General features: G+C 56.6%; 1 protein-coding gene across 1 annotated transcript; it reads left to right on the top strand.

Annotated features, from left to right (window-relative positions):
- Positions 1–3,183: 3,183 nt before the first annotated feature.
- On the top strand, positions 3,184–26,468 carry PRRX2 (paired related homeobox 2). Its single transcript, XM_053962125.1, has 4 exons — positions 3,184–3,427; positions 22,743–22,927; positions 23,101–23,279; positions 23,845–26,468. Exons 1-4 carry the CDS (start codon positions 3,184–3,186, stop codon positions 23,978–23,980), a joined length of 744 nt encoding a protein of 247 aa, XP_053818100.1. The 3' UTR covers positions 23,981–26,468.
- The last annotated feature ends 743 nt before the right edge of the window (positions 26,469–27,211 follow it).

Below are 27,211 nucleotides of genomic sequence, written 5' to 3'. Positions count from 1 at the left end.
GGCTGCAGAGCACATCCAGATCTGTGCCATGCTGAGCACCATGGAAGCACAAGGTGTTAGCACAGCGTGAGAGAAACCCCGAGGAAAACACAAAGTGAGATCACCAAAAATTATAATGTTTTAAATCTTTTTCTTTTGAGAGGAGGATGAAGGACTGGCAAACAGAAACACGTCCATGCCAAGGGCTGCAAACCTGGCAGGCTCTGGCCAGACAGACCCTCACCCTGAGGAGCCCAGCACAGCCCTGCCAGCTCAGTGCCTCTGGTTCATCAGCCCAGCAGTTCTGGCCCAGCAAAGCTGGACTCAGCTGGACCCAGCTCAGCAAAACCCAGGTGCTGGTGTCAGGTAAAGCAAACCTGCTCAGCTCTGTCTCTGCACCACCCACGTTTTGCCCAAAGCCAAGAGTCACCTTGCCCAGCTTCGAAGTCCATTTTAAACCACAATTTTTACCAAAAAAATAAATGGGAAGAGCTTGCACAAGTGAGTTAAGAAACACCAGGACTGTGTGTTTCAAACAACCAGGTCTTGCTTGGGATGCCTCGTGTGGCTGGTGGCGTTAAAAAAAACGATGCTGAGGAAAAAAAAGGGGCAAATCCTACAGCTAAAAAGGAAATTGCATTAATACAGATTGTTTTATTTAAAAAAAGCAAACCCTGACCTCTACTTCAAAAAAGTCATTAGACATTCTCCTTCTGAAAGGCCGACAGGGGATATTACTGAAAGGCCAGTTAATTTCTCAATGACTTACTGTTCTTGCTCTGCTCATGGAAATGTGTAAAGAGTTGGAGGGTAATTTAAGGCACCCTGCAGAAAGGTGTGTAAATCTTTGCATGTCTAAAGAAACTTTACCAGACTGCTAAGACTGGGAAAAAAAGAAAATGCTTGCCCTCCTTTTTTTCCCCCTTTTTTTTTTTTTTTTTTTTAACTTTCCTTTGGAACTCTGATCCCCTTTGATCATAAAAAAGGTCATATTTCAACCAAAAAAATATCAGCAATCACAGGGCCCGAGGAAGTGCGAACCCAAGGGGGTTTCACCGACGATTATTCCCCCCATTTAATTATTTAATGCCACGGACTGAGGGAAAGCTGTCTCCCCTGGAAAAGCCAGACAGTTCAAGAATAAGGTCTGGCCCTAAACAAGGAGGAGGAAGAGGGTTATAAACGGGGATGGGGCTGCTCCATCCCCCGCTCCTGCCCTCGCCCCTCCATGGGCCAAGACCAGCCACCCCCAAAATAATCACAGCAGGACGTTTCCAGCTCTGGAGACAAGAGGGGGGTGCTGGGGCATCCCAAAGATGGGGGTCCCCACTGCCAACCAGTGCCCACTGCTGAAGGGTCACTGGCAGGGCTGATCCTAGGGCAGTTTCTCCTGCACACGGGGTCATCTCCATCCTGGATGGGGTCTCTCCCATGGTGGAAAAAAAGCAGGATGGAGCGAGGGAAGGGTGGCACGAGGCTGTGCTGGGTCCCCCATAGCCTGGTGGTCCCCGGGGTGATGCAGCCATCCCCTCCCTGTGAGCACGGAGCAGCCAGGAGGGCTGGTGGCAATTTGTTTGTGTTCTAAAACACACGCGGAGCGCAGAAGTGCGGTGCACAGCACTGCCCTGCACGGGGGGACAGGGGACATGTCCAGCTGGGCGCTGGGCAGGGCCAAAACTCCCATCTTTGGGAGCATCCCGCGGGGAAGCAGGAGCAGAGGCAGCGTGACATCAGCCCGAGGGGACAGAACCAGACACCGGAGCTGGCTCCCAAAGCGCCCCTAGGGCCAGCGAATCGGACCGGCAGAACCAATAAACGGCCCCCCCCAAAAAAAAAGAGGGGGAAGGGAGGTTGGGCTGGCTTGTTTGCACACTGGAGGAGCCCCCCGCAGAGCTGGAGAGAGCCAAAATCTGCCTTCAGCTACACCCCTTCCAAGCTGGAGAGCTCTGGGAAGCCGCTTCCCCGTCAGGAAGATCAGATTTGGCAGCACTGGCTGCCTTAAAAATCTGCACGCCTCCGACTGGAGGGGAAGGGAGCGCAAGGAAAGCTTTCGACAAATGTTAAAATAACCCAGCCAGGGGTTTGCCTCCCTCGGCCGTGCTGGAGCAGGGATGTTTTTGAGCTCAGAGCCGGCCGATCTCGCTTGGAGGGTTCGCGTGGAGCCCTGCGCAGCCCCGTCCAAATGTCCCCGCAGCGGCGGGGCAGGAGAGCGGCTGGAATCGAAAGGAAGGAAAAATTGTTTAACCTCTTCGATTTGTGCTCATCGCCCCGAGCCCAGCGCTCTCCGGACACCAGCAACCAGCCCCGGGGGCTGCCCCTCTCCCTCACTCCCTCCCACTGCCTCCTCCCTGCATATCTGCGTGCCTGTGTGTATATATATATATAAATAAATATATATAATTTTAAAGAGGAAAAACTCCTTTTTCCCGGTGGCTGGTTTTCATTAGGGAGGTTTCTTTCTAACCCCAAGGGAAGCAGCCTATGAGTTTTTAACTGTGGTGCAGGACGTAATTATCTCATTAAGGCGAGAGAGCCAGGCTTTTCCCAGGAGAGGTGACCTTGCTCCGGGGTTGATGGGGACCGGAGGAGGGGGGCGGCTGGAGGTGGAGGGGGGCCGTGTCCCCCGCTAACCTGCGGGTCACCTCTCCCGCCAGCCCTTCTCCCAGCCCACCCCATCCCTCCCCACGGAGCGCAGCCACTTACACTTGTTGATAGAAGCACTTAAAACAGGGCTGGGGGGTGTGATGCGGATGGGGTAAGGGGGGGGAGAGAAGGAGGGGGGGAAAGCGGCTCTGCCCCCCTCTCTGCCCCCCTCTCTGCCCCCCCTTTCCGCGGCTTGGCTGCCGGCGGGGCTCGGTCCCTGGCAGGGGGGCAGGTCGCAGGGCCGGGGGGGGCGAGGGGCCGCCCCGCTCGGCTCAGAGCAGGGGCGTTTGTTTGAACAGCTCCAGAGCAGAGAGCAGGGGAAGAAAGTTTGGGCTGGGAGCGTGGTTTTTTCCCCAGACGTCAGCACAAGGCGGAACAGGGGCTGGGGAGGGAGCCGGACTCAGGGCAGCCGTGATTTTTTTCCCCCCTTATTTAAAAAAAAAAATTACAATTATTTTAATTTTTTTCTCCTTTTTTTTGGCGGGGGTGGGTGGGGAAGGGAAAGGGGGCCGGGGAGCGGCCCGGCACCTCGGGCTGGGCTGCGGGCTGGGGGTGGGAGCCATGGACTCGGCGCCAGCCTTTGCCATGGACAAGCCGTTCGCCCCCGGCGCCGTGCGCGGTCCGGAGCCGCCCGAAAACGCTCAAAGCCGGAAAAACTTCAGCGTGAGCCACCTCCTCGACCTGGAGGAGGTGGCGGCCGGTATGAACGGGACCCCCGCGGCCGGTCCCCCGCCCGCCGGTGGCGGCAAGGCCATCCCGGAGCCGTCGGGAGGCAGCAGCGGCAGCGAGGCAGCGCCCCAGGACGGTGAGTCCCGCCGGCCCGGGATGGGCTCCCCGGGGATGGGGCAGCTTTGGGGATGGGGTGTCCCCGCCGTGTCCCCCCTGCCGCACCGGGGCACCCCGGACAAAGGGGTCGGTGTCCCCCGCGGCGGGGTGGGGAGAACTGGGGGAGCGGGTGGAGGCGAGCTGCGAGGTGCCGACCCCCGGACGGCTGGGGCGGAGGGACCCCGCACCGTGAGGAAGGGACCCCGCACCCGGGACAGAGAGCACAGGGAGCCCGCACCCGGGACAGGGAGCACAGGGACCCCGCACCCGGGACAGGGAGCACAGGAACCCCGCACCGGCCGCCTCCTCGCCGGCACCGGAGGTGTCGGCTCCGGGACGCTCCCGGGAAGTCGGTCCGTGCCGGGGCTGCGCGGCCCGCGGTGTCCCCATGTCCCCCGGGGCTCCCGGTCTCGGTTTCCGGGCGCGGGGAGCGGGGGCGGCCCGGCGGGGCCTCGGGGACCGGGACACAGCGGGTCCCGGCTCCGGCATCAGCGGGAACAGAACCGGGGCTGGGAGAGGAGAGCGGCACCGACCCGGGACGCGGCTTCATGGCGCTCGATCCTGGCCGGAGGCGCGTTTTTACCGGGATAATCCCGCTCGCATCTCTCCCTCCGCGCCGCTCCGCCGGTCCCGCGCATCCCCGCTCCGGTCCTGGGGCGGGGGTGAGGAGGGTTCGCCCAATCCTTGGAGCAAAGCCACAGTGCCGGGGCAGCCGACGGCCCCCAGAGCCCCCCGGAGCCGGGTGTCCCCTCGGGACACAGAGGTGACAGAGGGGAGGCAGAGCGTGGGGTGGGGGTGCAGCCCCGCCATGCCCAGAGCCCGGGCCAGGTGCCCTCCCCGAGGGGTGGCATTCCCCAAAACTGTCTCCCGGCTGGGCTGTGCTACCCCAGGCTTGTTTTCTACAGCCCTGGGGTGCTGACAGCCCTGCCGAGGGTCTGACCCGTGCCTGACCAGGGTGCACAGCTCACCCGGGAATCTGTGCTGCTGGAGGGGGCTCAGTCCCTTCAATCCCCTCCGGGCACTCTCTCTGTCCCCTCCCGTGGCTCCTACACTGCGTGCAGGTTTGAAGCATCTTTCCCCAACCCGCAACTCATTCCCTGCACAACCTCCACCCTTCATGGAGCAGCCCCACTGAGCCCCCAGCCTGCCTGTGCTCGTGCTGCTGAGGGCTGGGTGCTGCTTTTTGGGATGGTATCTGGTATTTTCAGTGTTATTTTCCAGCCTCCCTCCCTTTCCCTTGGGTTTTGTTTGTACTTTCAGCAGTGGCTCTGGGGCTGTGGGGAGGGTTTCTCTGCATGTGGGTCTGAGGGGGGACAGTATTCTGTGAGGGATCAGTGCAGCTTTGGGAAACGCAGCCCGCAGCAGTCTCACAGGGCTGTTTGCAAAACAGCAGAGAAACAACCGCCCTGCTGGGCTCCTCATGCACCCAGAGAACTCAGTGTGGACCCAGCGTGATGCAAAAAAACAGAGCGAGGCTGCACGACCACCACAAGCCTGTTCTTCACCCTAAAAGCCCATTCCTCCCCGGCAGGGGCCCTGGGGTTTGGTCTGCAGATCCCAGCAGTGCTGGCCCATGTGAGATATTTCCCATTAGCACCTGTTCTGGCAAGCTTGCATGGATGGAGACACCATCAGCATCAGGCTGACCAGCAGTTGAAGCATTTCTGATGTTGAAAAATACCCGTGAGCTGAGAGCAGTGGGCAAGAAGAGAGCAAGGAAACAGAGACAAGAACCTGTGTGCACGCAAAGCTGGACCTCTGAGACCCTTACCTGCTGCCACTGCCTTAACTGGGATGCAATTTCCTAAACTGAGATAGGGAAACTGGAAATACCAGGCAAATGTCCTGCCTTTGTGAGCATCAGCCTTTTGCTCCAGATCTGTGATGACAGCAAAGGAACTTTTACTGGTAACCTTATCTTTTATTGGCATCCTGAAATAAAACAGCCTCTCGGCGTTTGCTCTCATCTTCCTCTCCACCCCCGTGGGGTTTTTCTGCCAGATGCAGGTTTGGAGCCCCACAGTTGGTGGCAGTGGGACGCAGGGCCAGGGTGCCCCTGCATCTCTCTGCAGGATGTGGCTCTGAGCTCCAGCCAGGAGCCCTGGGGGTCATTGTGCTGCTGGGTTGGAGGAAGAGCAGCCCTGAACCTGCTGTGAAGCTGGGACCCCTGCACCAGGCAGGGCTCACCGGGGCCTGCGTTGGCAGAGCTGGCACAAGGATGCTTTAGGCAGCCCCAGGCTGTGCCCGGCAGGCTGCCACCCCGACAAAACCCCCTCCCCTTCCCCAGGGAAGCTGCAGTGAGAGGTTTCCATTCCCGAGGCTGGCACAGCCAGAGAAGCTCAGGACAGGGGTTTATTCTCTGCAGAAGGGGATTCAACCCTGGAGGCAGCCCCGTGTCCGGGGCCCTCGGCACACCTCTCCTCCAGGAGTCCCTTGCAGGGCTGGCAAATCTCTTCCTGCTGCCACTTGGAGGCTTTTGAGGACCAAAGCCATGCCCGACTCCCTCTCCAGCCAAGGGCTGCTCAGCCCCTGCCTCGGCCACAGCCCCAAACTGGCCCTGAGTGTGCCCAGCGCGTCCTCCTGGGACGATGAATACAAATATCTGTGTAACGCATTGCTCTCATGACACCCAAAAATCAGAAATCCCACAAGCCAGGCAAGAGCAAGGAAAAGTCAACAGGGTGGTGAGAGCTCATTCACACCCTCATCTTCATCTTCATTCTCCCTTGGAGTGGTGCAACAGCCTCCCATGGAAAACCTTCGGCACAACTTCTGAGGTCTTGAAAGCTTGTTCACCTCCTTTCATTAGACTAACAAATAATGTGTAACGCGAAACATCTGTTAACAACAGCCCTTAATGTTCTCAAGATGATAAAGCAGGAGGGTAATTTTAGCCAGCAAGCCTTGACTGATGGCTTTTCAAACAATGAACTTACTTTTGGTGCCGCCTGGGGATGGGAGAGGGAGTCGTGCACTGGCTCCGGCACCGCTTTGGGGCTGAAAACTCAGAAAGAGTCACTTTTGTCACAGCTGAGCTGTGGCCCCTCCAAGGGGATTTTTTTGGCATGGGGCAGGCATGCATTGACTGTTTATTTGGCTACAGCCGCTGGGACCTGGCAGTGGGATGGGGTGGTGTGGTGGCCCCTGGACATCCCACTTTCAAAACAGTGCCTGGAGCCCCTTCCTCATCCCCTGGAACCCTCTGACCCGTTCTGGGGCTGCGAGGATGCTGAGCAGAGCAGTGATGTGGGAGAGGAGAGAAGAAGCAGCACCCAAAGGGGCAGAGGGCATTAAGATGTTGTTACAACAAATTGGCTTTAATTATGTAAACCAGAGCAGCTGGAAAGGGAGAGGAGAGGCAGGGAGGGACAGGGACCTGGTATCAGAGGGGAAAGGGGACTTGGTCCTGGAGTTAAAGTGGTAGCTGATTGCCCAGGTAGCCCCAGACTCCTCCCAGGGCTTGGGTACCTTCCCTGAGGCAGAGCCATCCCAGCTGATGTCGCTGTGATGTCCCAATCCAGGGACTGTGGTGGCCCTGGCTCACAGGGTGAAGTTTGGCTGTGCTGCTCTGCCTTCCCAAGTACCACTTGTCCCCATCAGCCGTGGGCACAGCTCAGGGACACCTTGGCCTCTGTGGCTGTGCTGGCAGGAGGCAGCTCTGTAACACCAGGGCTGGGAAGTGCCTTTGGGGATGTGTCTTTGGGGATGTGCCTTTGGGGACATCTGTGCACAGAGATGGCTTGGCCCCAGTTAAACCCAGTGTCATTAACTCCTGGCTGATCCCGTGTGCCTCAGTGGGGCTGGGCCATGGGCACAGGGACACAGCTGAGCCCCCCCTGCCCTGTAACCCCAGACCCCAGACCTCTCTCCCCAGAGTCCATCTGCTTTCCACAGCCCCAAAACTGCTGGGCACCCTCCAGGCTGCAGTGCTGGGAGGCTTTCCCTGGTTTCTGGGTGCCTGACCAGGGACAGGCAGTGGTGTAGGGACCCTGACACAGCCCCTGTGGAGGGGAGGAGGCTTTGAGAATTGTCTGGTGGATGTGGCTCAGCTCTCCAAGGAGAGGTCCCTGCTGTTCAGGGTGGCACCACCGTGCTTGCCATGGGTTGAGGTGGGGATACACTGGAGGGGGGCAGCAGGGCTGGGGTGCAGCGTTTACAGCACCCATCATCCCCCACTGCTCCCCCAAACAGCCCCAGCTGAGGGTGCCTGGCTGCCCTCCCAGACTGGCAGGTCTCCTGCAGGGCCCTCGCTGGGGACAGTCCCTGCTGGCAGAGCTGTGAATGGTGGCATCTGAAGCAGAGGAGGAGGTGAATCCTCTCTGTCCTTGTAAGGCCAGCCCAGCCGGGTGGGTGGCGCCGGGACAGGAGCCGTCCTTGCCCTCGGTGACCAGACATCGCCCCAGCCTGGGGACACCCCCTGCCTGGAGGGCTTTGAGGGCTGCAGACCTCAGGACAGGGGGTTTTTCCCCATGTGCCCTTGAGGCTGCTGAAGTGGGATGGTCCCAGGGGAGGGGACAGTGCTTGTCCAGTGTGTGATGCTGGCAAGTCCCCAGGGCAGCATCCAGCAGCAATTAGTCAGTAAGCACCAATTAATTCGTGTGGGAGCTCCCCACCCTGGTCATCTCCCAGCCCTCCACATTTGTTTTTGCTTACTGTGAGGATGGATGGATGGATGGATGGATGGATGGATGGATGGATGGATGGATGGAGAGCCCAACAGGTCCCAGCTCACCCAGAGATTTCAGCCACTCACAGGGAACCCAGCATATCCCAGTCAGGAAAAAAAGGGGCTGTGGGGAAGGACTCAGGCTGTACACCCCAGGCTGGTGCAGGGACAGGGGACAGCCCCAGCCTGCAGCGTGTTCTGCAGCCAGGCTTCCCCCTCCCTAACTGGGACACCCTCACTGTGGTTCTTGTCCTGTGTCTCTGCCACACGACCACTGTCCTGCACATGGTCCCCTGCCCTGGACAAGAGGAAACTGATTCCTCAGGTCTCATCTACCCAAAAACTGCTGTGGGGTGGGTGTGCTGCTTTCCCATGGCACAAGCAGCATAAAGAGCTGAGTGGGGTCAGCAGCACCCTGCAGAACCAGCCAGAGCAGCACAAATCACTGCCAGGCACAGGCAGGGGTGGGGTCACAGCTGGAAGAGACCCCAGGTCTCGTAGAGCTTCTGGCATGGGGTTCACCCTGGTACCACCCCTCTGTGCTTCCCTGTGCCCCCCAGCCCGGAAGGGTGACACACACTCACCATCCCACTGCTCCCCCAGTGACATCCACGCACCCTCTGCTCCTCCCGTGGTGACACTGCGTCACCATCCTGCCCTTCCCTGTGCCTGCTGTCAGGCTCTTACTGACTGGTGACGCCAGGGCTCTGATTTGGGAAAAACTTGCCCCCAGATGAGCTGAACACCCTCACCTGGGCTCCAGGCTCCCCCCGCCCCAGCTCGGGGGGCTCTGGGCTGGAGAGAGGCCCCAGGAAGTTGCCCTGCCCACGCTGAGCCCTCCCCAGGGCACAGGGAAACACATACCAGCACGTTCCTGCAGCGCTTGCAGGCTCTGCGGGGTCCCCACACGTGCTCACTTCTGTGCTGGGAGAGCTGCTGCCAGAGGGTAAAGGGAAAAAATCCCAAACTCAGCACCTGGGGAGATGGGAACCCTCTGGCTGGGGGAGCCCAAGAGCTGCCCCAAGAGCTTGGCTGGGCCATGAGGGCAGGAAAATCACTTTTCTCCCCGACTTCTCATGGCTGGGATTTTCCTCTGCTCAGCACCCCCAGGTTTTGGCAGGCATTGCTGTGGGGGATGCTCCTTCTGAAATCACTTTCCAGCAGGGAGAATCATGGCGTGACAGTGTCCAGAGGGCACACTGGAGGGATCCTGCATGTTGTGGGGACACAAGGCTTTGCCCCACTTCCCTGGGAGCCCTGGCAGCACCCGCTGATGTGCTTTAGTCCCCAGCAGCAGCTCAGACAGCCCCTGACACAGCCATGCCCAGCCCAGGAGGGTGCTGGGGTGCAGGGACACCTTGCCTGTCCCCCCCCGGGCTCTTATGTCTCACTCGACCAGGAACAGCTCAGTGCAAGACTATTTCCCCTCTCTTTTGGGCTGTTATTTCAGGGAATGGGGCTGATTCACAGGAAAAATATGAAATTTCGACTCTGTGCAGCCAAGATGGGTGAATTTCAACGAATCAGCATTTTAAGAGAGCCTGGGCGTGTGTCTGTAGCTGGGAGGCTGATGAAATGATTTGGGGCTTTGAGGCTGTGTGTTAGAAACCCTCCTCTCTCCCAGGGAGTGGGGCTGATCACCCCTTCGCCCAAGGCTGATTTCCTCCAGCCAGGGGGAATTATCTCCTCAGAGCTGTAAAATCTGAAGGGATGAGGCTTGAAGCAGGATGGGACCCGGGTGCTTTGGGATTGGCAGAGGTTTGGTGTCCCCACACTGGCATCTCATTCCCTCCCTGCAGCATGAGCAGAAGCTGGAAGGAGTTATCATTCCAGGGTGAAATCCCTGAGCCAGGGAACTGGGTCAGAGCATCCTTTAAAATGCTGGAGCAGTGGGTTATGGCTGGGCTGAGCAAGGATTTAGAGCAGGGTTAATGCAGATCAGGTTTTTCCTGGCTGGAAAAAGCAACGGGGAACAGAGTGGAAGTGTGGTAGGCAGAGGCAGCCACCCCCTGCCTGGTCTTGGTGATGCCCAGAAGGGTCAAGGGAGGATGGGAACAGCAAAGTTTTGGGGAGAAAGGCCTGATTTGAGGTTTCATGGTGGTTTTCTGATGCCTGTTAACCAGGACTGCTCCAAAACTGCCAAACTACTTGTTTTTCACTGGACAACCCCAAATTTCCGAGAATTAACACAAAAAGTCCTCCCTTCGCCCTTGAGGCATTCCCGATGTTTGCCCTTGCCCGGGGGACACATGACCGCGGGCGATGTTCTCCAGCCTTCCCACGGCGTGACGAAACGCCCTGTCCGTGCTCAGCATCCCTCAGCACCCCTGCCCTGCCCTGCGCTGCCCCGGGAGAGCCAGCCCCGGCCCCGGGACCTGCCGGGGCACCGCTGCCACGGGGGGCAGCTCCTCACCCCCGGGCAGCCCCCGCCGACAGCCGCGGGTCCTCACTCGGGGAACTGTGGGCTAAGTGGGATGCAGGAATTGGGGGGAATTGCTCCAGCTTGTGGGGGAGTGAAACCATCCTGGGGACATTAGGGGGACATTAGGGATCCCCTTTGCCGCCTCGTCCCCTGCAGCCCCAGCCGTGCACGGCAGCTTGGAGGGTGTTAATTGAGCAGGAGAGATAATGAGGCTGCGGTGCTGCTCTTTCCTGCGGGTTTGTGGGGGGGGGGAAACAGCCCCTGAGAGGCTGGGCAGGGCTGGGGGGACAGTTCAGGTCCCGGGGGATGCCGGGCGGGCTGGGAGCCTTCAGAGAGCGGCAGCGCCAGCCGCCGGCCCCCTCCCCTTCCCTCCTCATCCCCCTTTGAGTGCATATAATAAAGCAGCTTTTCAGCTGCGGCTGCAGTGATAGATCAGGAAGAATTGTATGAGTCTATTAAAGTCTGTGTGTCTCTGAATGGAGACTGTGGCTAAGCCAGGCGCCAGGCTCGCGCATTGAACCAGATGTGGAGAGGCGCCATCCTTTCCAGCCACTGAATCCGAGAGGCTGCAGGCTTCACACGCAAGGAAACTGGAGTGCACATGGCAGGGGAGCCGGGGGAGCGGCGCGGAGCACATGGCAGCGGGGCAATGGGGAGGGGGCACAGCCCGGAGCTCCCCGCAGGCAGAGCCGGGACCGCGGGGCTCGGCTGCCTGAGGCACCCCGGGCTGGGCACTGCGCCCCGAGCTGTGCAGGGCATCCACGGGGGAGCTGTGCTCAGCCTTGAGCTGGTCGGGGCATTGCGGCGTGTGTTCGGAGGGGCTGCTTTGCACCCCAAATGTGCAGGGGGTCGGCATTGTACCAGGTCATGCAGGGCATTGCTGGGGTGGGGTGAGGATTGTGCTGCACCCCAAACTGTGCAGGGCAATGCCAGGTGTGTGTGCTGGGGTTCCATGGCACCCCAAACTGTGCAGGGCAATGCCAGGTGTGTGTGCTGGGGTTCCATGGCACCCCAAACTGTGCAGGGCAATGCCAGGTGTGTGTGCTGGGGTTCCATGGCACCCCAAACTGTGCAGGGCAATGCCAGGTGTGTGTGCTGGGGTTCCATGGCACCCCAAACTGTGCAGGGCAATGCCAGGTGTGTGTGCTGGGGTTCCACAGCACCCCAAAGTGTACAGGGCGATGCAGGGTGTGTGTGCTGGGGTTCCATGGCACCCCAAACTGTTCAGGCTGTTGCAGGGGGAAGCACGTGGCACTGAGCCATTCAGGGGAACCCCGCTGTACCCCAGGTCCTGCAGGGCATTGCCAAGTGGGGGGGTTGTGTTGCACCCCAGGATGCACAGGACACTGCCAGGGCTGCCAGGGGTGACTTGGGGGTGGCAGTAGCAGTGGTGGTGCAGGGGAGTGCTTAGGGGACCCCAGGCACAGCACTGGGGTGCAAAGGGCCTGGTCCTGCAGCAGCACAACTCAAGAGGGAACAGGATGGGTCGTGGGTAACTCCTGTCCCCTGACCCACTGTGCTCAGAGAGAAGTCAAAAATGGAAGGACAGAAGGCTGGCAGCTCATGGGGCTGGTGAACCCACAGATTCCATGTCCCCAACAAAGGTGTGAAGCAGAGTCTGTGCAGGGGACACAGGTGACATGGGGACAGCCACTGCAGGGCTGGGCTGGGCTCGGGCTGGTGCATCTGCCACGCTCCTTCATTTTCACTTTCTCATCTGGGCTGGCCACATGGCTGTAATTTGGGGGTTGTAAATACCTCAGGGGAATTTTTAAATTTAAAAAAAACTGTTTTCGTTTAAATTAAAAGACACTCAAGCATTTCTATTAGTATTAGAGGTTTATAAAACTTAAAACAAATGTTGAAACTAAACTACCAGGCAATGTCCACTTCTGGAAGCCCTCTGCATGTTTGACATGACCCAGTTATCCCTTGGGCAGTAAGTTTTAATTCTGTATGAGAGTGTCAGGGTGCCCAGAGTGGCAGGAGAGTGTTTGGTCTCCCTGGGGATCTGGAGGGGATGAAAGCTTGGAGGGATGAGGGTGAGGTCTCGGCTCTGCTGATCTTCTTAGGAGCTCCTGATGCTCCTGTCTCCATCCTGTCATGCTCTGGTGCCCTCCCCATGGTTGGCACCTGTCCCCAGCAAGCTGACTCTGATCCTGTCCCCACTGTCCCCACTGTCCCCATCGTCCCCGCCGTCCCCGCCGTGCAAGGTTCTGCTGTAACCTGGAAACAGTTAACCAGGCTGGGTTAAAAAAAAAAAAAAAAAAAAAAAAAAAGATACGAGCCACTTATTAAAATGAATGTTTTACAATAAATTTGGCGAGAGGCCACCGACCTCAAATGAAAACCAGACCGGAGGACAGCGATGCTGCTTGCTGGCAGGGGCTCCCGGGACGTCTGTGCGTGCAGGCGCCCACGAGGGTCCTCCCTGGAGCGGGGCTGGGATGGGCTCCCCGTGGGGCTCACGCCCATCCCACACCCTGGCCAGACATGCTGGTGTCCACAGCTGGTGGCCGTGGAAAGGGCTCCCAGCAGGTGCTGGTGCTCACTGATGCTCAGTGATCTGCTGGGTGTGAAAAACACCCTTTTGGCCTCAAAACAGAAAAGGGACTTGGGGCAGTGGCAGTGGGCAGCAGGAGGGGACATCATGGGAATTCTCATCATTCCCCCTCATCCCTGCCCGCCTCCTTCCCCCCCTTGGCAATGACCCTGATGCAATGGGGTCTCTGCTTTAACCTCGTGGCGCTGGTGTTGGGTTTCAGTGCCAGATGCCACTGGGGCTGGCTTGCTTGGGCTTTTGCCTATTAAATTTCAAAAAACCACCTTTTTGGGGGGGGGCTGGGGAGGAGAGGAAGGCTGGGATCGCCATGCCAGGGGTCCCTGGCTGGGAGCCAGCCCTCCACACAACATTCCTGCTGTGCAGCCCCGGCTGATTTAGTTTTATTTTTCAAACACTGAGCAAAAGTCCCAGTGAGCTCTCAACACCGTGATGGCCTGAGGCACTCCCACATCCCCTTCCCAGCCCCCAGGAAAACTCACTTTGCAGTTAAATCCAGGATTCTGGTGGTGCTTTGCAATGTGAGCGCTACTCCTGGGCCAGTGCTCGCACAAGTCTCATTAGTGTTAATTAATTACACGTCTGTGCCCTGCTGGGAAACCAGGTAACCTGTTCTATCACATGTGAGCGATGTTGGCACCTCTGTGGCTGCGTCATGGATGCACCAAATGGTGCCTGAAAGGTCTGCAGGATGGGAGGGGAAGCAGCATCTGCCATGCTCAGCCCTGATGTAGGGCAGCAGGGTCCAGCATCTGTCCCACCATCCCACTCTGCAGTGGCTGTGGGGAGCCACCGTGGCTGTTCCCTCTGCCCAGACCCCTCACTGTGGTGCCTGGGGCTGACCCAAACCCCAGCATGCTGGCCACAGGGTCTGGGCTGGCTGTTTCCCTGAGCCACAGACTCACACATCTGTGAGCCACCACCGTGCTGCTCTTTTAGCGAGCTGGCAAAGTGGGGAGGCTGCATCCCCAAGGGGCAGCGTCCCCAGGAGCGTCCCAGGGTGCTGCAGTGGCGTGAGGGGCAGGAGAGCCCAGGCACTGCTCTCATCCCACCCCAGGAAGGTCCTGGCTGGGAGATGAAAGCCAGCTCCACAGTGAATGTCTCCTTGCCGGGAAGGCTCCTGGCTGGTGCTGGCTGGGGGACAGCCAGCGCCTTTTGTTGGTCCCTGGGCCTCCACCGTGGGGGTTGGCAAATTCACAGGAGAACAAAATGAAAATTCCTGCTCCCCCGTTGGTCGGTGCTGCTCGGAACTTGGCCTGGATCAGTCAAACCCACCACGCTGTCTTTTCCTGAGGCACTTGGCTGTGCTGGGAGGGCTTTGGCTCCTGCTACCCCCAGCCCTGCAGCCACAAACATCCGTCTGAGGAGCCCTTTGGTCTGGCACAGCCTCTCGGAGCGTCCCTGCATGAAGCCAGAGCACCCATCCCGACATCTGTCCTGTCTCCCCCTCTCCTTCTCTGGCATTTGCAGGGGACAACCAGACTGGCACAACTGTGGATGAGTTTTTGGAGGTTCTGTGTGTGACCCCAGCTGCAATTAAGAAAAGAGGGACCCCAGAGGGGTGCAAACCCCTTTGAGTTGCACGTTCCCCTGCCCTGAGCAGGGAAGATGCCAGACCCTGCCAGATCCTGACCCCTCAGCCACTGTACCCAGCAAATCCATGCAGGCAGTGGACTTTCCAGGAGCCTTTCCTCCTCACCGTGCCATTCCTCGAGGGGCAATTTGGGTGCTCATTGTGGAGCAGCACCCCAGCTTTGCCCCAGCTCCTCCGCAGCTCTGTCCCCTTGGAGCGCTGACACAATGGAGGCAGTGGTGGCTCTGGAGCCGGGACAGCCCATTGTGTCGGGCTCCTGTGAACACACGGGATGCTCCTGGCAGCTCCCGAAAGCCCTGAGCCAGGCTGGGGTCACCCCACGCTGGCATGGCCCTGGGAGGGAACATTTCTCTTGCAGAGCACCGAGCCCAAGGGATGCGCTCGGCGCTCCGGGTCCGGGCTGGCTGCCCTGGGCCGGTGCCACCGTGGGGCACAGCCAGGCAGTCTGAGCCCCACAATGGCCCCACAGTGGCCCCACAGTGGCCCCACAGTGGCCCCGGCTCCGGCTCCCGGGGTGCAGGAGCCGGGCGGGTGGGAAAGCACAGCCAGAGGCCTCGGGCAGGCCCGCGCTGGGCGCCGGCGCTGCCGCAGCTCTGGAGGCTGGAGCAGTCAGGGGGTGTTGACTCCAGAGTTTCTGGAGCAGTCAGGGGGTGCTGACTCCAGAGTTTCTGGAGCAGTCAGGGGGTGCTGACTCCAGAGTTTCTGGAGCAGTCAGGGGGTGCTGTCTCCAGAGTTTCTGGAGCACTCAGGGGGTGCTGATGGTGCCAGGCTCTGTGGTCTGGATCCTCACGCAGGGTTGGGGCTGGGGCCAGGAGGCTGGGGTGCATCCTGAGCCAGTGAGCCTGGCAGCAGGATTTGTCCCTGTCACCTTCTCCAAAGGTCTGTCACAGGCAGTTCCCACCCCAGGTAAAAGATGGGGGATGGCACCGTCTCTCCCACATCCCTGGGAGAATGGACTGGAATTTCTTGTGCTGCTCAGCCTACTCCCCTTACTCCCACCAGAGCTTTGTGGCCAAAGATGTTCCCTATCCCCTTCCTGAGGCTTGACAGCATCCCACCAACCCTGCCTCCTTCAGGGAATGTGGCTGCAATTAATTCATTAAATGCTTCCGCTGACGCAGGAGCTGGCTGTGCCAAAACACCATTCCTGGGGCCTGGCCTCAGCTGGGTGAGCCTGTGCTGGGCTGTGCCGGAGCCTCTGGCTGGGGCAGGAGCCTCTGGCGTGGTGGGAAGTGCTGGGAATGGTCAGGGACTCCTGAGCACTCAGAGCCTCAGGGCTTTGCCTGCAGCCCTGTGGATTTCACCAGCTTTCAACTTCCAGGGCATCCTCTCTAAATCACAGCACGAGACTTGGCTGGCTGGTTCTTCACCCGGTGTCTCCAGCATCTGCTTCCCTTCTTCATTCTTTTCCTTATCATCCTCCTTCCTCACTGTGACTTCCTGATCTTCTCCCTCTTGTGCACCCGGGTTTTGCAGCACGGCTGCCCTTGCCCCAGAGCCGACTGGAGAGCCAGCTCTGAATCCACTCACAGCTCTCAGCAGTGAATTTGGTGGGTCATTCTGGGCTGGAACCATCCCTAAGGGAAGCAGTGTCTTATGACTTGGGGATCTTCCTTTTCACATTCTTTCTTTTCCCAGTACCCATCTGAGCATCATGTTCCCAAAGCATTTGCTGCACTAATAATGAGCTAAAAAAAAAGCTTCAGTGCCACCACTGGGTTACCAGCACAGGCTGGACACACCCCCACTGGGATGCAGGGATGCTGCTGGCTCAGCCAGGACCTTCCTGGTTTGTTCTGGCTTTTAGCTGGACTTGCTGTGATGGGTGCTCAGACACCACACACCATTCAGGGGTGCAAGGGGAAAACCTCCTGGGCTCTGGGGGTGCAGGAGCAGCCCTGGGGCTGCAGCACTGCTGAGCAGGATCTTCCCAAAAACTGTGTGTCTATGTGGCTGGGGGTAGCAAACTGTGGTGCTGGGTGGTTTCTGGCTGGTGCAGAGGCAGCTCTATAACCATAAAACAGGCTGCTGCTGCCTGTCAGTGAGCACAGGCTAAGGCCCCCCCGGGACAGCCTTGGCCTCTTTCTTGGTCCAGGCTTTTGCTGCTCCTTTTTAACAGAGACACTTTTCCCCCAGCAAAACTGGCAGCCTGTAAAAACGTGTCAGCGTTTCAGTTTTTTCACAATTAATGAGGTGAAACATCCTCGGAAACATTTCGCTGTAATGTTCCTCCAGTAGCTGGGACTTGCCCCTCTCTTAAATTTTTCATGTACGCCACTTGAGCCGAGAAAGTTTCCTTCGGACTCAGCACATTTGGACCCCCCCCAGCTTCAGCCTCCCCCCAGAGCCTTCAGCATTCCCGGGGTCTTTGCGAGGGTGGGGCTGGGCTGGAGGGGGGACAGGGAGGGGCAGTGGGTCAGGATGAGGAGGTGGGAGCCTTCTCCCAGCAGTGGGAGCCTTTGTTCCCCAGGAATACTCTGTCCCCCATCTCCATGGCTGTTCCCAGGGACCTCACAGTATCATGCCAAGTAAAGCTGGGGCTGGCATCCTGAGGGCAGGGCTTGGTGGCCCCAAAAGCTTCTCCCCTGGGTACTGGGGTGAAGCTGTGCAGAAAATGGGAGTTTCACTGATGTGGTTTTGCCCCCAGGCAGGTGCTGTGCTGGTCCTGTGCGCCCAGGCTGGGCTCGTGGGTGGGTGCAGGAAAGGCACCGTACCTGGGTGACCCAGCACACGTGGAGGAGCATTTCCTGGCTGCTTCTCAGCCCCCCAGGCTTTCCAAGGTGATTTGGGGAGATTAAAGACCTGTTGTGGTGTAGGCATCTCCCACCATCCCTACTGCAACAAACCCTGTCCTTCCTGTGCCCATGAGCAGGGACAAGTGCCCAGTTTCCCTTTGGCCTCTGGAGCATCCCTCCTGCTATCCCTCCTCCCTGAAAAGCCCTGGTAAAACCCCCCCAGGCTTCCAGGCTGTTCCCAACTGCATCCCAAGGCAGGGCCAAATGTTGGAAGTGGCTGCTGGAAAGAGGGGTCCCCCGCACTTGGCAGCCCAGGCACCCCCAAGTCCCACCTTGGCTTCGGGTGTCTCAGCTGAAGGTTGTGGAACAAAAGGGAGCTGGAGTGGGCACCCACCATGGAGGGGCAATTCCCAAACCCCAGAGCTTTGCTCCAGCTCGCCGCGGTCCGAGGGGAAACGCTTCCTCCCCACGGCATGATTTAAGGAACAAATTAAACAATTGCACATGAAGCTTTGGCAGACGTCAGCGCCGGAGCTCTCCTCGCTTCCCCCGAGTGTACGAAGGGATGAAGGGAGTGCACATGTTTACCGAGAGAGACCATGGGAGAAACGAAAGACATTGTTTTTCCAAAGGATTTCTTGGCTGTAAAAGACCTCCACCACCCTGCGGCTTCCCTGATGAAGGCCCAGCGTTAATTTGTTAAATCCACATCAAGTGCCCAGAGAACCCGTTGTTTATTTTTGCTAATTCAGCCGGCCGAGATCAAATTGGGGTTTTATTTGTTAAGGATAAACCTTAATTAATAAAAGCTATTTATTTGGCTAGAGCTGGCTGCAGCCTGAGGGTCAGATATGCCACGATCATTATTTCAAGTAAAACAAACCCAAAATGTCTCTCAACAGTTTGAAAAACGTAGAAACTTAGAGGGCTGAATTTATTTGTCTTAGGAAGAATTTACAGCTAATTCCCTCCAGGCTATTTCAACCCTTAAATTATACCCAAGAAGAAAAAAGGAGGAAAAAAAATGCCATTCCAGGCGTAGCAGGGAAGTAAATGGTACAGCAGATTTGATCATTTTGGCTGGGGGGGGTGTGAAAAATTTAAAGCTTAAAGGGTCTCTGGCAAACTGCTCGCAAATAAATGGAACGTGTGAAATAATTTAATGACAGAAAACGTTTCAGGGCCATGGGGGCTGCGGTGCAATGGAAAATGAAACACGTTGGAGGAGATGTAGCCTGGGTTTTTTGCATGAGAGGGTTGAACTTGCTGCCTTCTGACCTGAAAAACGGGGATATTTACACCCCAAAGCCAAGTGGTAGAGTTGGACTCAGGAAAACTTGTTCCAGGATGTGTTTGTACCGATAGGGAGAGGGGTTTGCAGCATCACCTGGGGAAGAGACAGGCTGGCAGCTGGCTGAAGTGACCATCTGGGGTGGCAGGGGTGGTGCTGGGCAAACAGCACGCTCTGGATGAGCATTTTGCAAATAAACCCCCCAAACTGGGTGTCCAGAGGGGAGACTGAGCATGGCTGGCAATAAAACCTATCCCTGCAAGACAAGGCAAGGGAGGATCCCTGCCTGTGGGGTCAGGCGAGCGAGCTGCTGGGATTGTTGGTGCTGGGTGATCTGGATCCCAGCTGCTCTGAGGCCATTTACTGTGCACTAATGGAGCTCCTAAGTCAAACCCCGAAACCTTGGTGGAAATTGAGTGAAAATCACCTCTGTACAGTGCTCATCAGCAGCTGTGGGAGGTTGGGGGCCCTGCCAGTGTAAGGGCCCCCCTTGGCAAGCCCAGCACCAAGGCTGAGACCCGCTGAGTCCTTCCTGTGGAAAACTAATGGAAGCAGAGAGGGAAAAGGCAAGAGTGGGAGAAGGGAGCTTGGTTGGTGCCCAGCTGAACCAGCGCAGCTCTGACCTAGGGGTGGTGTTGCCTTTGCTCCCACGTTCTCTGTGTGCCTCAGTCCAGGCTTGCCAGCATTGGTGCTCCCACAGGGAGAAGGGTTTTGGGGTGACTCCCAGCACCCCATGGCATCTGTAGCGCTGTTCCCAGGCTGCCTGCAGCTCTCAGGCAGCACTGCCTGAGGCAGGACAGCCCAGAGAGGAGGCTGGAGGTTACCCAGGCCACATCCAGCACCTCAAAAGTCACCCACATCACGGGTGAAAAGTCTCCTGTCTTTCCTAACAGTCTAGGGAAATTTAAGGCTTTTTTGTGATGCACACTGGGCCCATCCTGCTGTGTGCAAAGCCCCTGTGCCTCCCTCTCCCCATCCTCCCCCGCATGTCATCTTTCGTTATTCAGTAATGTTATCCCCCCTGTTTTCCCCCTTTCCTTGCATTTCTTTTCCTTTCAGCGGAAACTGTAATCAGTGGAAGATAAATACAGGGAAGGTGACTGGAGGGAAGGCTCAGGAGTCCCTCTGACCTCAGGGTTGGCCAACCAAACTGGTCCCTTCAGCCCAAACGAACCTCCAAATTATGCCTGACAAAGGCAAGGGTTTGGCTTTCTCCATAACCTCCCCAAGCACTGCTGTGGGACAGAACAATGATGGTGGGAAGCTGGTTTTAACTTTGTGCAATTATAAACCCTTATTCCTGGAAGCCCATCGGGCTGGGGAACTGATTTCCAATTCCTCCATCAAGGTGTCAGCAGGTCTGGTTAAATCCAAGTCCTGCTGATGGCAGTGAGAGGACAGGGGACCCAACTCATCCCCCTTCCCATTCCTTTTCTGATGCCACAGAGAATTTAACCATGCTCATTTTTGGGAAGCTGATTTGGGGTTATTAAAGCATCTCTGACAGAGAAGATCTGGCCTGACTGTACATTGTAAACCTGTCAGACACTCGCCACCAGCAATTAGGGTGGCATCTGCCTGGTCCCACAAGCCTGCAGTGCCTGAGCTAATGAGGAAAAGATGTTGATGCATTACCAAGGCTCATCCCTAAGCAGAGCAGAGGATCCAGGCAGGCACTCCATGTGTGGAGCTGCCGCCCTGCCATAGAGAGATGCCCTGGAAAAGGTGTGGAAGGTCCTTCCATTAAAAGCAGCAATAGAGGCTGAACAAAATACCCCAGAGCCAGCATGGCCCAGGCTTTGCAGGTCTCCAAAAACCCAGGAACTACTGGTGCTTGGACATCCTGATCCAACTCCAGTCTTAAACCTCGATCCCAGCATCATTGCCAGCCCCATATGGGAAGCACTCAGCACCACTTGTCTCCTGTGGCTGTTTAGCACTTCCTTCTGTGGGTTTGAGGAGATAAAGACCAATCAGAAATGTGGCCAGATCCTACAGAACTGGATTGAGAGTTAATTTTAAAAAATTTTCCTCCTCCTCCTTTCTCTCAGCCAAATTAGAGTGGGCAAGGGAAATCATCACTATGGAAAAGTCCTATAGCCAGGTTTAAATTGAGGTCGAAGCCAAAGGGGGTTTATAAATGTTATTTATACACTTCCCAGGGTTCTGTTGAAATCATTGCCAGTTTGGCGAGGGGCAGTGGATGCCCTTGTGACTAGACCTTTTGAACCAAACCCTGATCTACCATTTCCCCAGAAGCCCTGTGGCATGGTCATAAACCCACAAGGAAACCTCTCACCCTGTTACATCCTGTAGCTCTTTCCCAGCCTGATGGTTCCCATTTCAGTCCCAAGCTCCCAGAAAACTCAGGGACAACCATGGCTGGACTTCATGTATTTTAATCCAGCAGCTCGTTAGCTCGCTGAAGGAAAACAGGACCAAAAAAGGAGTTTAACTAAAAGGGGCAACTGGAAAGCAGAAGACTGCAAGAACATTTGAAGCTGCAGGAGGAAGTGCTGGAGGGAATTCTGAGAATTTTATTTGCGAGCCTTTAGACGTGATCGGTGGTGAAGGGCAGCCCATGGTTTCCTGGCTGGGGAAGGGGTCTCAAACCCACACATATTTCAGGCACTGTCCATCGTGTCTTCACCCAACCAAGAAGGCCATGTCCAAAATACAAGATCAAAGATTGCTGATGGTCAACCAAGGCCAAGTTGCACCAACAGCACAATTAAAGACCCAGAGAAATGCCAGTGGCTGCAGAGAGGCCTTGGGAGAATGGTGTAGTTGGGCACATAGGAGTCCTAGGGACTTGATGAAAAATGTTGGACATTTCATGGCTTGAATTATTCAGAGTTAAGGTGCAAGAAGGTTTTTCTGGCCTTAAATATCTTGGAAGTTTTCTCCTGTTCAACAGCTTGATGGTGTCTTGAATCAGCAGAGTTAATATCCCTTCCAGTAGATTTTGTTTGTTGCTCAAGCATTATCTGAAAATGCTGGACTTATTAAATAAGTATCATAATTAATATTATTAGCAAGTATTTAATTTGTGAGCATACTCAGGGAGTGGTGAGTTCTGCCACCCTGGCCTCTGCAGTGATATAGAGCAGAAAGCCCCAACATACCCCTGCCATGAATCAGAATGTCATAAAATTATTAACATTTCAAATAATTCCAGAATGCTTTCCCACCAGTAGGTACAGATTGGATCCAGATGCCTTATTAACAGAAAGAATCATTAAGCAGTACCTCCACAAGGGAGAACGACAGCGAGTCGTGCTCCCCACGAAGCCTTTGCTGGGTGTCTCGGAAAAAGGCTTCATAAAATTGCCCAAACCTTATGATATTAGTGACAAAGAGGAGATTAATCTCAGCCTGGCTGACAGCCCAAGATCAATACTGAGAAACCAGACTACACCCTCGGCTTCATGTTTCCATGAGCCAGCAAAGCCAGAAATAAACACTGCGGAGGCTGAGCCCTGCGAGATGCGGTGCCGCTCGTTCTGAGCTCTGAAGACCAGGGTTGGAAGAGCAGATGCTTGGCTGCAGTCCTGTGTCACCTTGGGGACATGCCACAGCTGGGGCCTCGGCGGGTGCTGGAGGTGGGAGCTGAGACCCACATCTTAGGGGTGTTTTGGTGCTGAATTTTCATCACCATTCATGAAAGCTTGACTTAAAGTCTTAGCAAGAGCTGAGCTCCAGTTTGGATCAAGTGCAGCCCCAGAATACACTGAGACTGGTATTCAAAATCAGGTCAGCATGGTTTTAGCCAGATGTGAAACCACCACAGGCCTCGGTAAATTTTGGGGTTAACCCTAAGCTCCAGCAGGTCCCAAAATGGGTCTTGATTCTCATGGACATCACAGGGTTGCACATATGCGGCTCCCCACAGAGTCCCGGGTGCCTGGAGGGAGCGTGGCTGGCACAGAGCAGGACACTGCAGACCCCCAGGAGGGCTTGAGCTCGGCTGGGCCACGGGGTCTCACACGGGTCTGGCTCTCATGTGGCTTCTGTTCCTTCCCCACAGGGGAGAGCCTGAGCCCAAGCTGCGGGGCAGCCAAGAGGAAGAAGAAGCAGAGGAGGAACCGCACCACCTTCAACAGCAGCCAGCTGCAGGCTCTGGAGAGGGTCTTTGAGAGGACGCACTACCCCGACGCCTTTGTGCGGGAGGAGCTGGCGAGAAGGGTCAACCTCAGCGAGGCCAGAGTCCAGGTGAGCACAGGTTTGTGTGGGAGAAAACAACAGCCTCTGCCTTGCCCCCAGGCAGGAGCAGGGACTGTCCCCTCCCTTCTTTCATCCTGCACATCACCATGACCCATTGGACAGATGCCTGGGACATCCCTGCGTGCCCTGGGTCCCCACTGACCACCTTTCCCCCGTCACAGGTGTGGTTTCAGAACCGGAGGGCCAAGTTCCGCCGTAACGAGAGGGCGATGCTGGCCAACAGATCGGCATCGCTGCTCAAATCCTACAGCCAAGAAGCAGCCATTGAGCAGCCCATGGCACCACGACCCACTGCACTGACCCCTGAGTATCTCTCTTGGACCAGCACCTCCCCGTACAGGTAGGTGGAGGCTCTGGAGGAGCTGGGGAGGAGGTGGCCACGGGGCAGGGCTGCCTAGAGACCGCTCCACTGCCGCAGGAATGCAGCCCTGCGCCACTGCTGGGGATTTGGGGAGTTTTATGAGGCCGAGAGGAGCTCGTCTGACTTGGCTTTGGGAACCATTTCAACTCTGTCTGAGCATCCACTGCCCAACACTGAGCAGGCTTCCCTGCCTCCTTGCATTTCGGGGCTGGAGCAGGCACCCTGGTCCTCGCAAGGGATTTGTTGGCCTCGTGCTGACCCTTCCCAAATCTCGGCACAGGAGGTGGCATGGGTCCCTTCTGGTTCCCAGCTGTTCATGTTCAGCCTTCACATCCAAAAGCACAAAGCAGGGCCTCCTGGTGCATAGTTTGAGGGGGTTCCCACATTCATCCAAGCCCATAAAAATGCTGAAGCCTTGGCTGTTCTTGTGAGAGATCTCCAACAGGGAACAGCCAGCCTGGCCTGGGAAGCCAGCAGGACCACAGAGGGCATGGGGTCTTCTCCAAGGGCCATTGCCTCATTCCTCCCTGCTCCCTCCCTGCAGCACTGTGCCCTCCTACAGCTCCAGCGGGACCGCAACGCCCACCCAAGGGGTGAACATGGCCAACAGCATCGCCAGCCTGCGCCTCAAAGCCAAGGAGTTCAGCCTCCATCAGAACCAGGTGCCGACCGTGAACTGAGCAGGGCAAACCCCATCCCATGGCCTCCTCCAGGATACAGCGTGGAGCTCCTGTGCCGGTGCAGGACAAATCCACCGCCTGCCCAACACACGTGCCACTCATCCAATGTCTCAGCATCTTCTCTCCTCTTCCCTTCCCTTCTGAAGGTAGAGTCAGTCCCAGGCCGAAGTGGCACATAATTATAGCCACATATGGAGTGAACTTGGTTAGAAACTTGCTTTTCCGCACACCCTTATAATAACGGCTATATATACACACATACCCCCCACACGCTCTTTGAGGACAAACAGACTTGCCAAGGGAACAAGAATTTGCTTCCAAACATGGAAGGATCTTGGACTATTGGATTTGACCAATTTGGGTATCTTGCCCAGAGAGCCAAAGAGTTATTGGGTCTTCTCCTCCCGCAGGGACAGTGTGGGAGGATCACGAGCCCCCCTTTCCACCAGGCTGTGACTTGCGGCGCTCATCTGTGTGTGCCAAAGCTGATCCATGTGTTCCTTTCTTTGTGCAACCCCAGCCACAGTGTGGGGTTTGGGACTTCCCAAAGTCTGGGACTTTGGGAAGCTGATGGCTCACCCATGCCATGGCCAGTCTCGGCCAGCCCTCTGCACTGTGCTTCCTGCATTTAGGAGCTGCCTATGCTGATGGCATCAGGCTTTGTCCCTTCCCAGAGGGGCAAGCAGAGCTGCAGCACCTCAACAGACCCTCCTGGAGCCTGTGAGCTCTCCCGTGAGCTGGGGATGCATCGCCAATCCCCAAGCAGGCACCGCTGCCCTGCCTCGGTGGATTTGCCAGCGATTCTGCAGAGCCCCAGGTCATTGAACAGTCCCAGGGAATGAGAAAATTGGAAAAAGCTGTTGGGTTTCAGCTGAGTAGGCGGCTCCCAGCGCTTCGTGCCAACGAAGGCTTCGCCTTCCGGAGGCACAGCCTCCCCGTCGGCAGCTCCGCAGATGTGCTCGGGGGTCTGGGGCCGGCAACTCCATGGGGGGAGGCTTTTTTGGTTTTGCAGAAAGGAAATGGTTTCCCCCTCATCCCACCCTGCTGTGCAGCCTAATGAGGTTCCAAGGTGGGACGTGCAGGGGATGGACACGGGGTGGGCAACCTGGCCCTCATCCATGGGACTGAGCTGGGGAGAGATGCAGCCTCCACATTCCCCTGCCAGTTCCACAGCCAGAGTGCTGGAGGTGTGGTGTCCCTGTGGACAAAGCCCACTGGAAACCAGACCACCCTGTCCTCACCCACTGGAAAGAGCCACCAGCCAAGCATGGGGACACCACCAACTCAGGGTGGCCTGGACAGAGAAGACACAGCCCTGCCTCCCTAGAAGGGGTTGGTTTGGGGGCTGCAGCAACAGATCTGAGGACAAATAGAGCAATTGCTGAGGTGCCTCCTCCAGGTAAACATCCTCTGGTGGTGACACCGAGGCTGAAAGTGCCACAGTTACAAAGTGCCCACCTGAGTCCCCACAGCTCCCAGGAGCATTCTCTCCCATTCCCACTGGGGCTCTCACTGCAGCTGCATGTGGGACCCAGTGGCTGTGACACTGGGGCCATCAGCTAGTGCCAGCATGGGGGGACTCACCCAGCACCCAGAGCTGGAGACCTGATGGGAGAACCATCTCCTCCACCTGGGGGTGAACCAGCCCCTCCATCCTGCCTCCAGCCCCGGCCTTCTCTGCTCTACAGTGCAGCCCCCAGCTGGGAACAGCTACGTTCTCCTCCTCAAGCTTGGCAGGCAGGGAGAGGGCACAGCCTGACTGGCGCTGTCCACCTCCTCCAGGGAGCAGTGCCACCCTAAATACCCACCCTCTGTCCCCATCCATATTTCCAGGGCTGCTATCCCTCCCATTTGTCATGCCAGGTCCCCACACTGCACAGAGACCTGCCAAGCCAGGGGGAAGAGGGATCCACCGTGGATCAAGTCATCCACCCTGAGAAACACCACTTGGGGCAGGAGGAGGGGGCCAGGGGGGTCCTATTCCCATGGAAAGAACAGGGCTCTTTTTACAGTTATACAAGATGAAACCACAGGGATATAAATGTCGCTGCCTCTTTGAGAACATTAATGAAAATAAACCCATCTAATAGTTTGCAGATGCTGTTTCTGTAAACCTAAAAAAAGCAGGGAATAAATATTTCTTCACTAAATATCTATATGTATATATATATTTGAAAACATTTGCTCCTAATCTTAGGGCCCCTCCTTTGCTGTGCTTTTGGCAGCTTATCACAGCTTGTCAGTCAATGCTGAACTCACCAAGAAGAGATACAAATTGCACCCATGGAGGGGTAGCAGGACTGAGGGATTATTGTAATCTAAGCTCTCTCTCGCCCTTTCTATTTGTACATTTCAATTACTTGTAACGAGATCCATGGTGGATTTGTTTTTATTTTTCTTCTGCATGTCTGTGTTTTGGAAATTTTTGTAAGGTTTTTGTAAAAACAACTCTTGTGAAATAATGGAGGAATAAATATTTTACTGAGTAGAGGCGTGTCAGTGCATGTGATAGGGACCTGAGTCTTCCATCACCAGCCACTGTGGTTTCCCCACCTGCCCTGGACAAGCAGCCTGGGCAGAAATTGAATTAAGAGGCAGCAAGGAGGGTCAGATTCTGCACAGAAATTGAGCTGAAAGAAACCAACGGGTAGAAATAAACCAGCAGATTGTAGAGCACTTTCCAAGGAGCAAAGGCCCACAGGTGCAGAGCAGGCACAGAGCACCCAAAACAAGAGGAATCAGTGGTCAGGCAAGGGCAATACCAAATAGTTGAGGCAGCCAAAGTTAAACAGGGCTCCAGAAGCTCACAGTGCTGAGCTATCAAGCAGCAGATTTAATGCAACGTGGAGAGGTGCGAAGATGTGCCCAGGGGAAACTGCCCAGAACGTGCTCAGACTGAAAGGCAGTGAGTCGAGTGGCAGGAATTGCTAGGAAAGGATCAGAGAGCAAGGCAGAAAGTGTCCTCACTGCACAAGTAAAGCCTGAAATCCATTGTCCCAAGATATTGTGGAGATCAGTGCTATGGTGCATTCAAAGAGGAGTTAATGGTGGGGGGGTGTGTGTTGGTGCAACATGGCAGGGATTCAACTGCCTGTGCAGAAAACTGCTGCCCTGCCGACTTCCAGGAGAGGAGAAGGGCAGGGAGAAGGGACACCTGGGAGGAGAAGAGACACCTGGGTTTCCCTTGTTTATTTTACTTGCCTTCACCTGCTGAATTGCAGGAGCCTCCCG

Source organism: Vidua chalybeata, chromosome 21 (assembly GCF_026979565.1).
Source record: "Vidua chalybeata isolate OUT-0048 chromosome 21, bVidCha1 merged haplotype, whole genome shotgun sequence".
NCBI classification, from domain to species: Eukaryota; Metazoa; Chordata; class Aves; order Passeriformes; family Viduidae; genus Vidua; species Vidua chalybeata.
The sequence above is the reverse complement of the archived record's forward strand: the minus strand, read 5'-3'. Positions and strand labels throughout refer to the sequence as shown.

Excerpts from the sequence above, each read along its gene's own strand:
- PRRX2 (XM_053962125.1), top strand. The coding sequence starts at position 3,184 with ATGGACTCGGCGCCAGCCTTTGCCATGGACAAGCCGTTCGCCCCCGGC. Across the intron at positions 3,428-22,742 it reads CGAGGCAGCGCCCCAGGACG|GGGAGAGCCTGAGCCCAAGC; the intron begins GTGAGTCCCGCC and ends CCTTCCCCACAG. Across the intron at positions 23,280-23,844 it reads ACCAGCACCTCCCCGTACAG|CACTGTGCCCTCCTACAGCT; the intron begins GTAGGTGGAGGC and ends CCCTCCCTGCAG.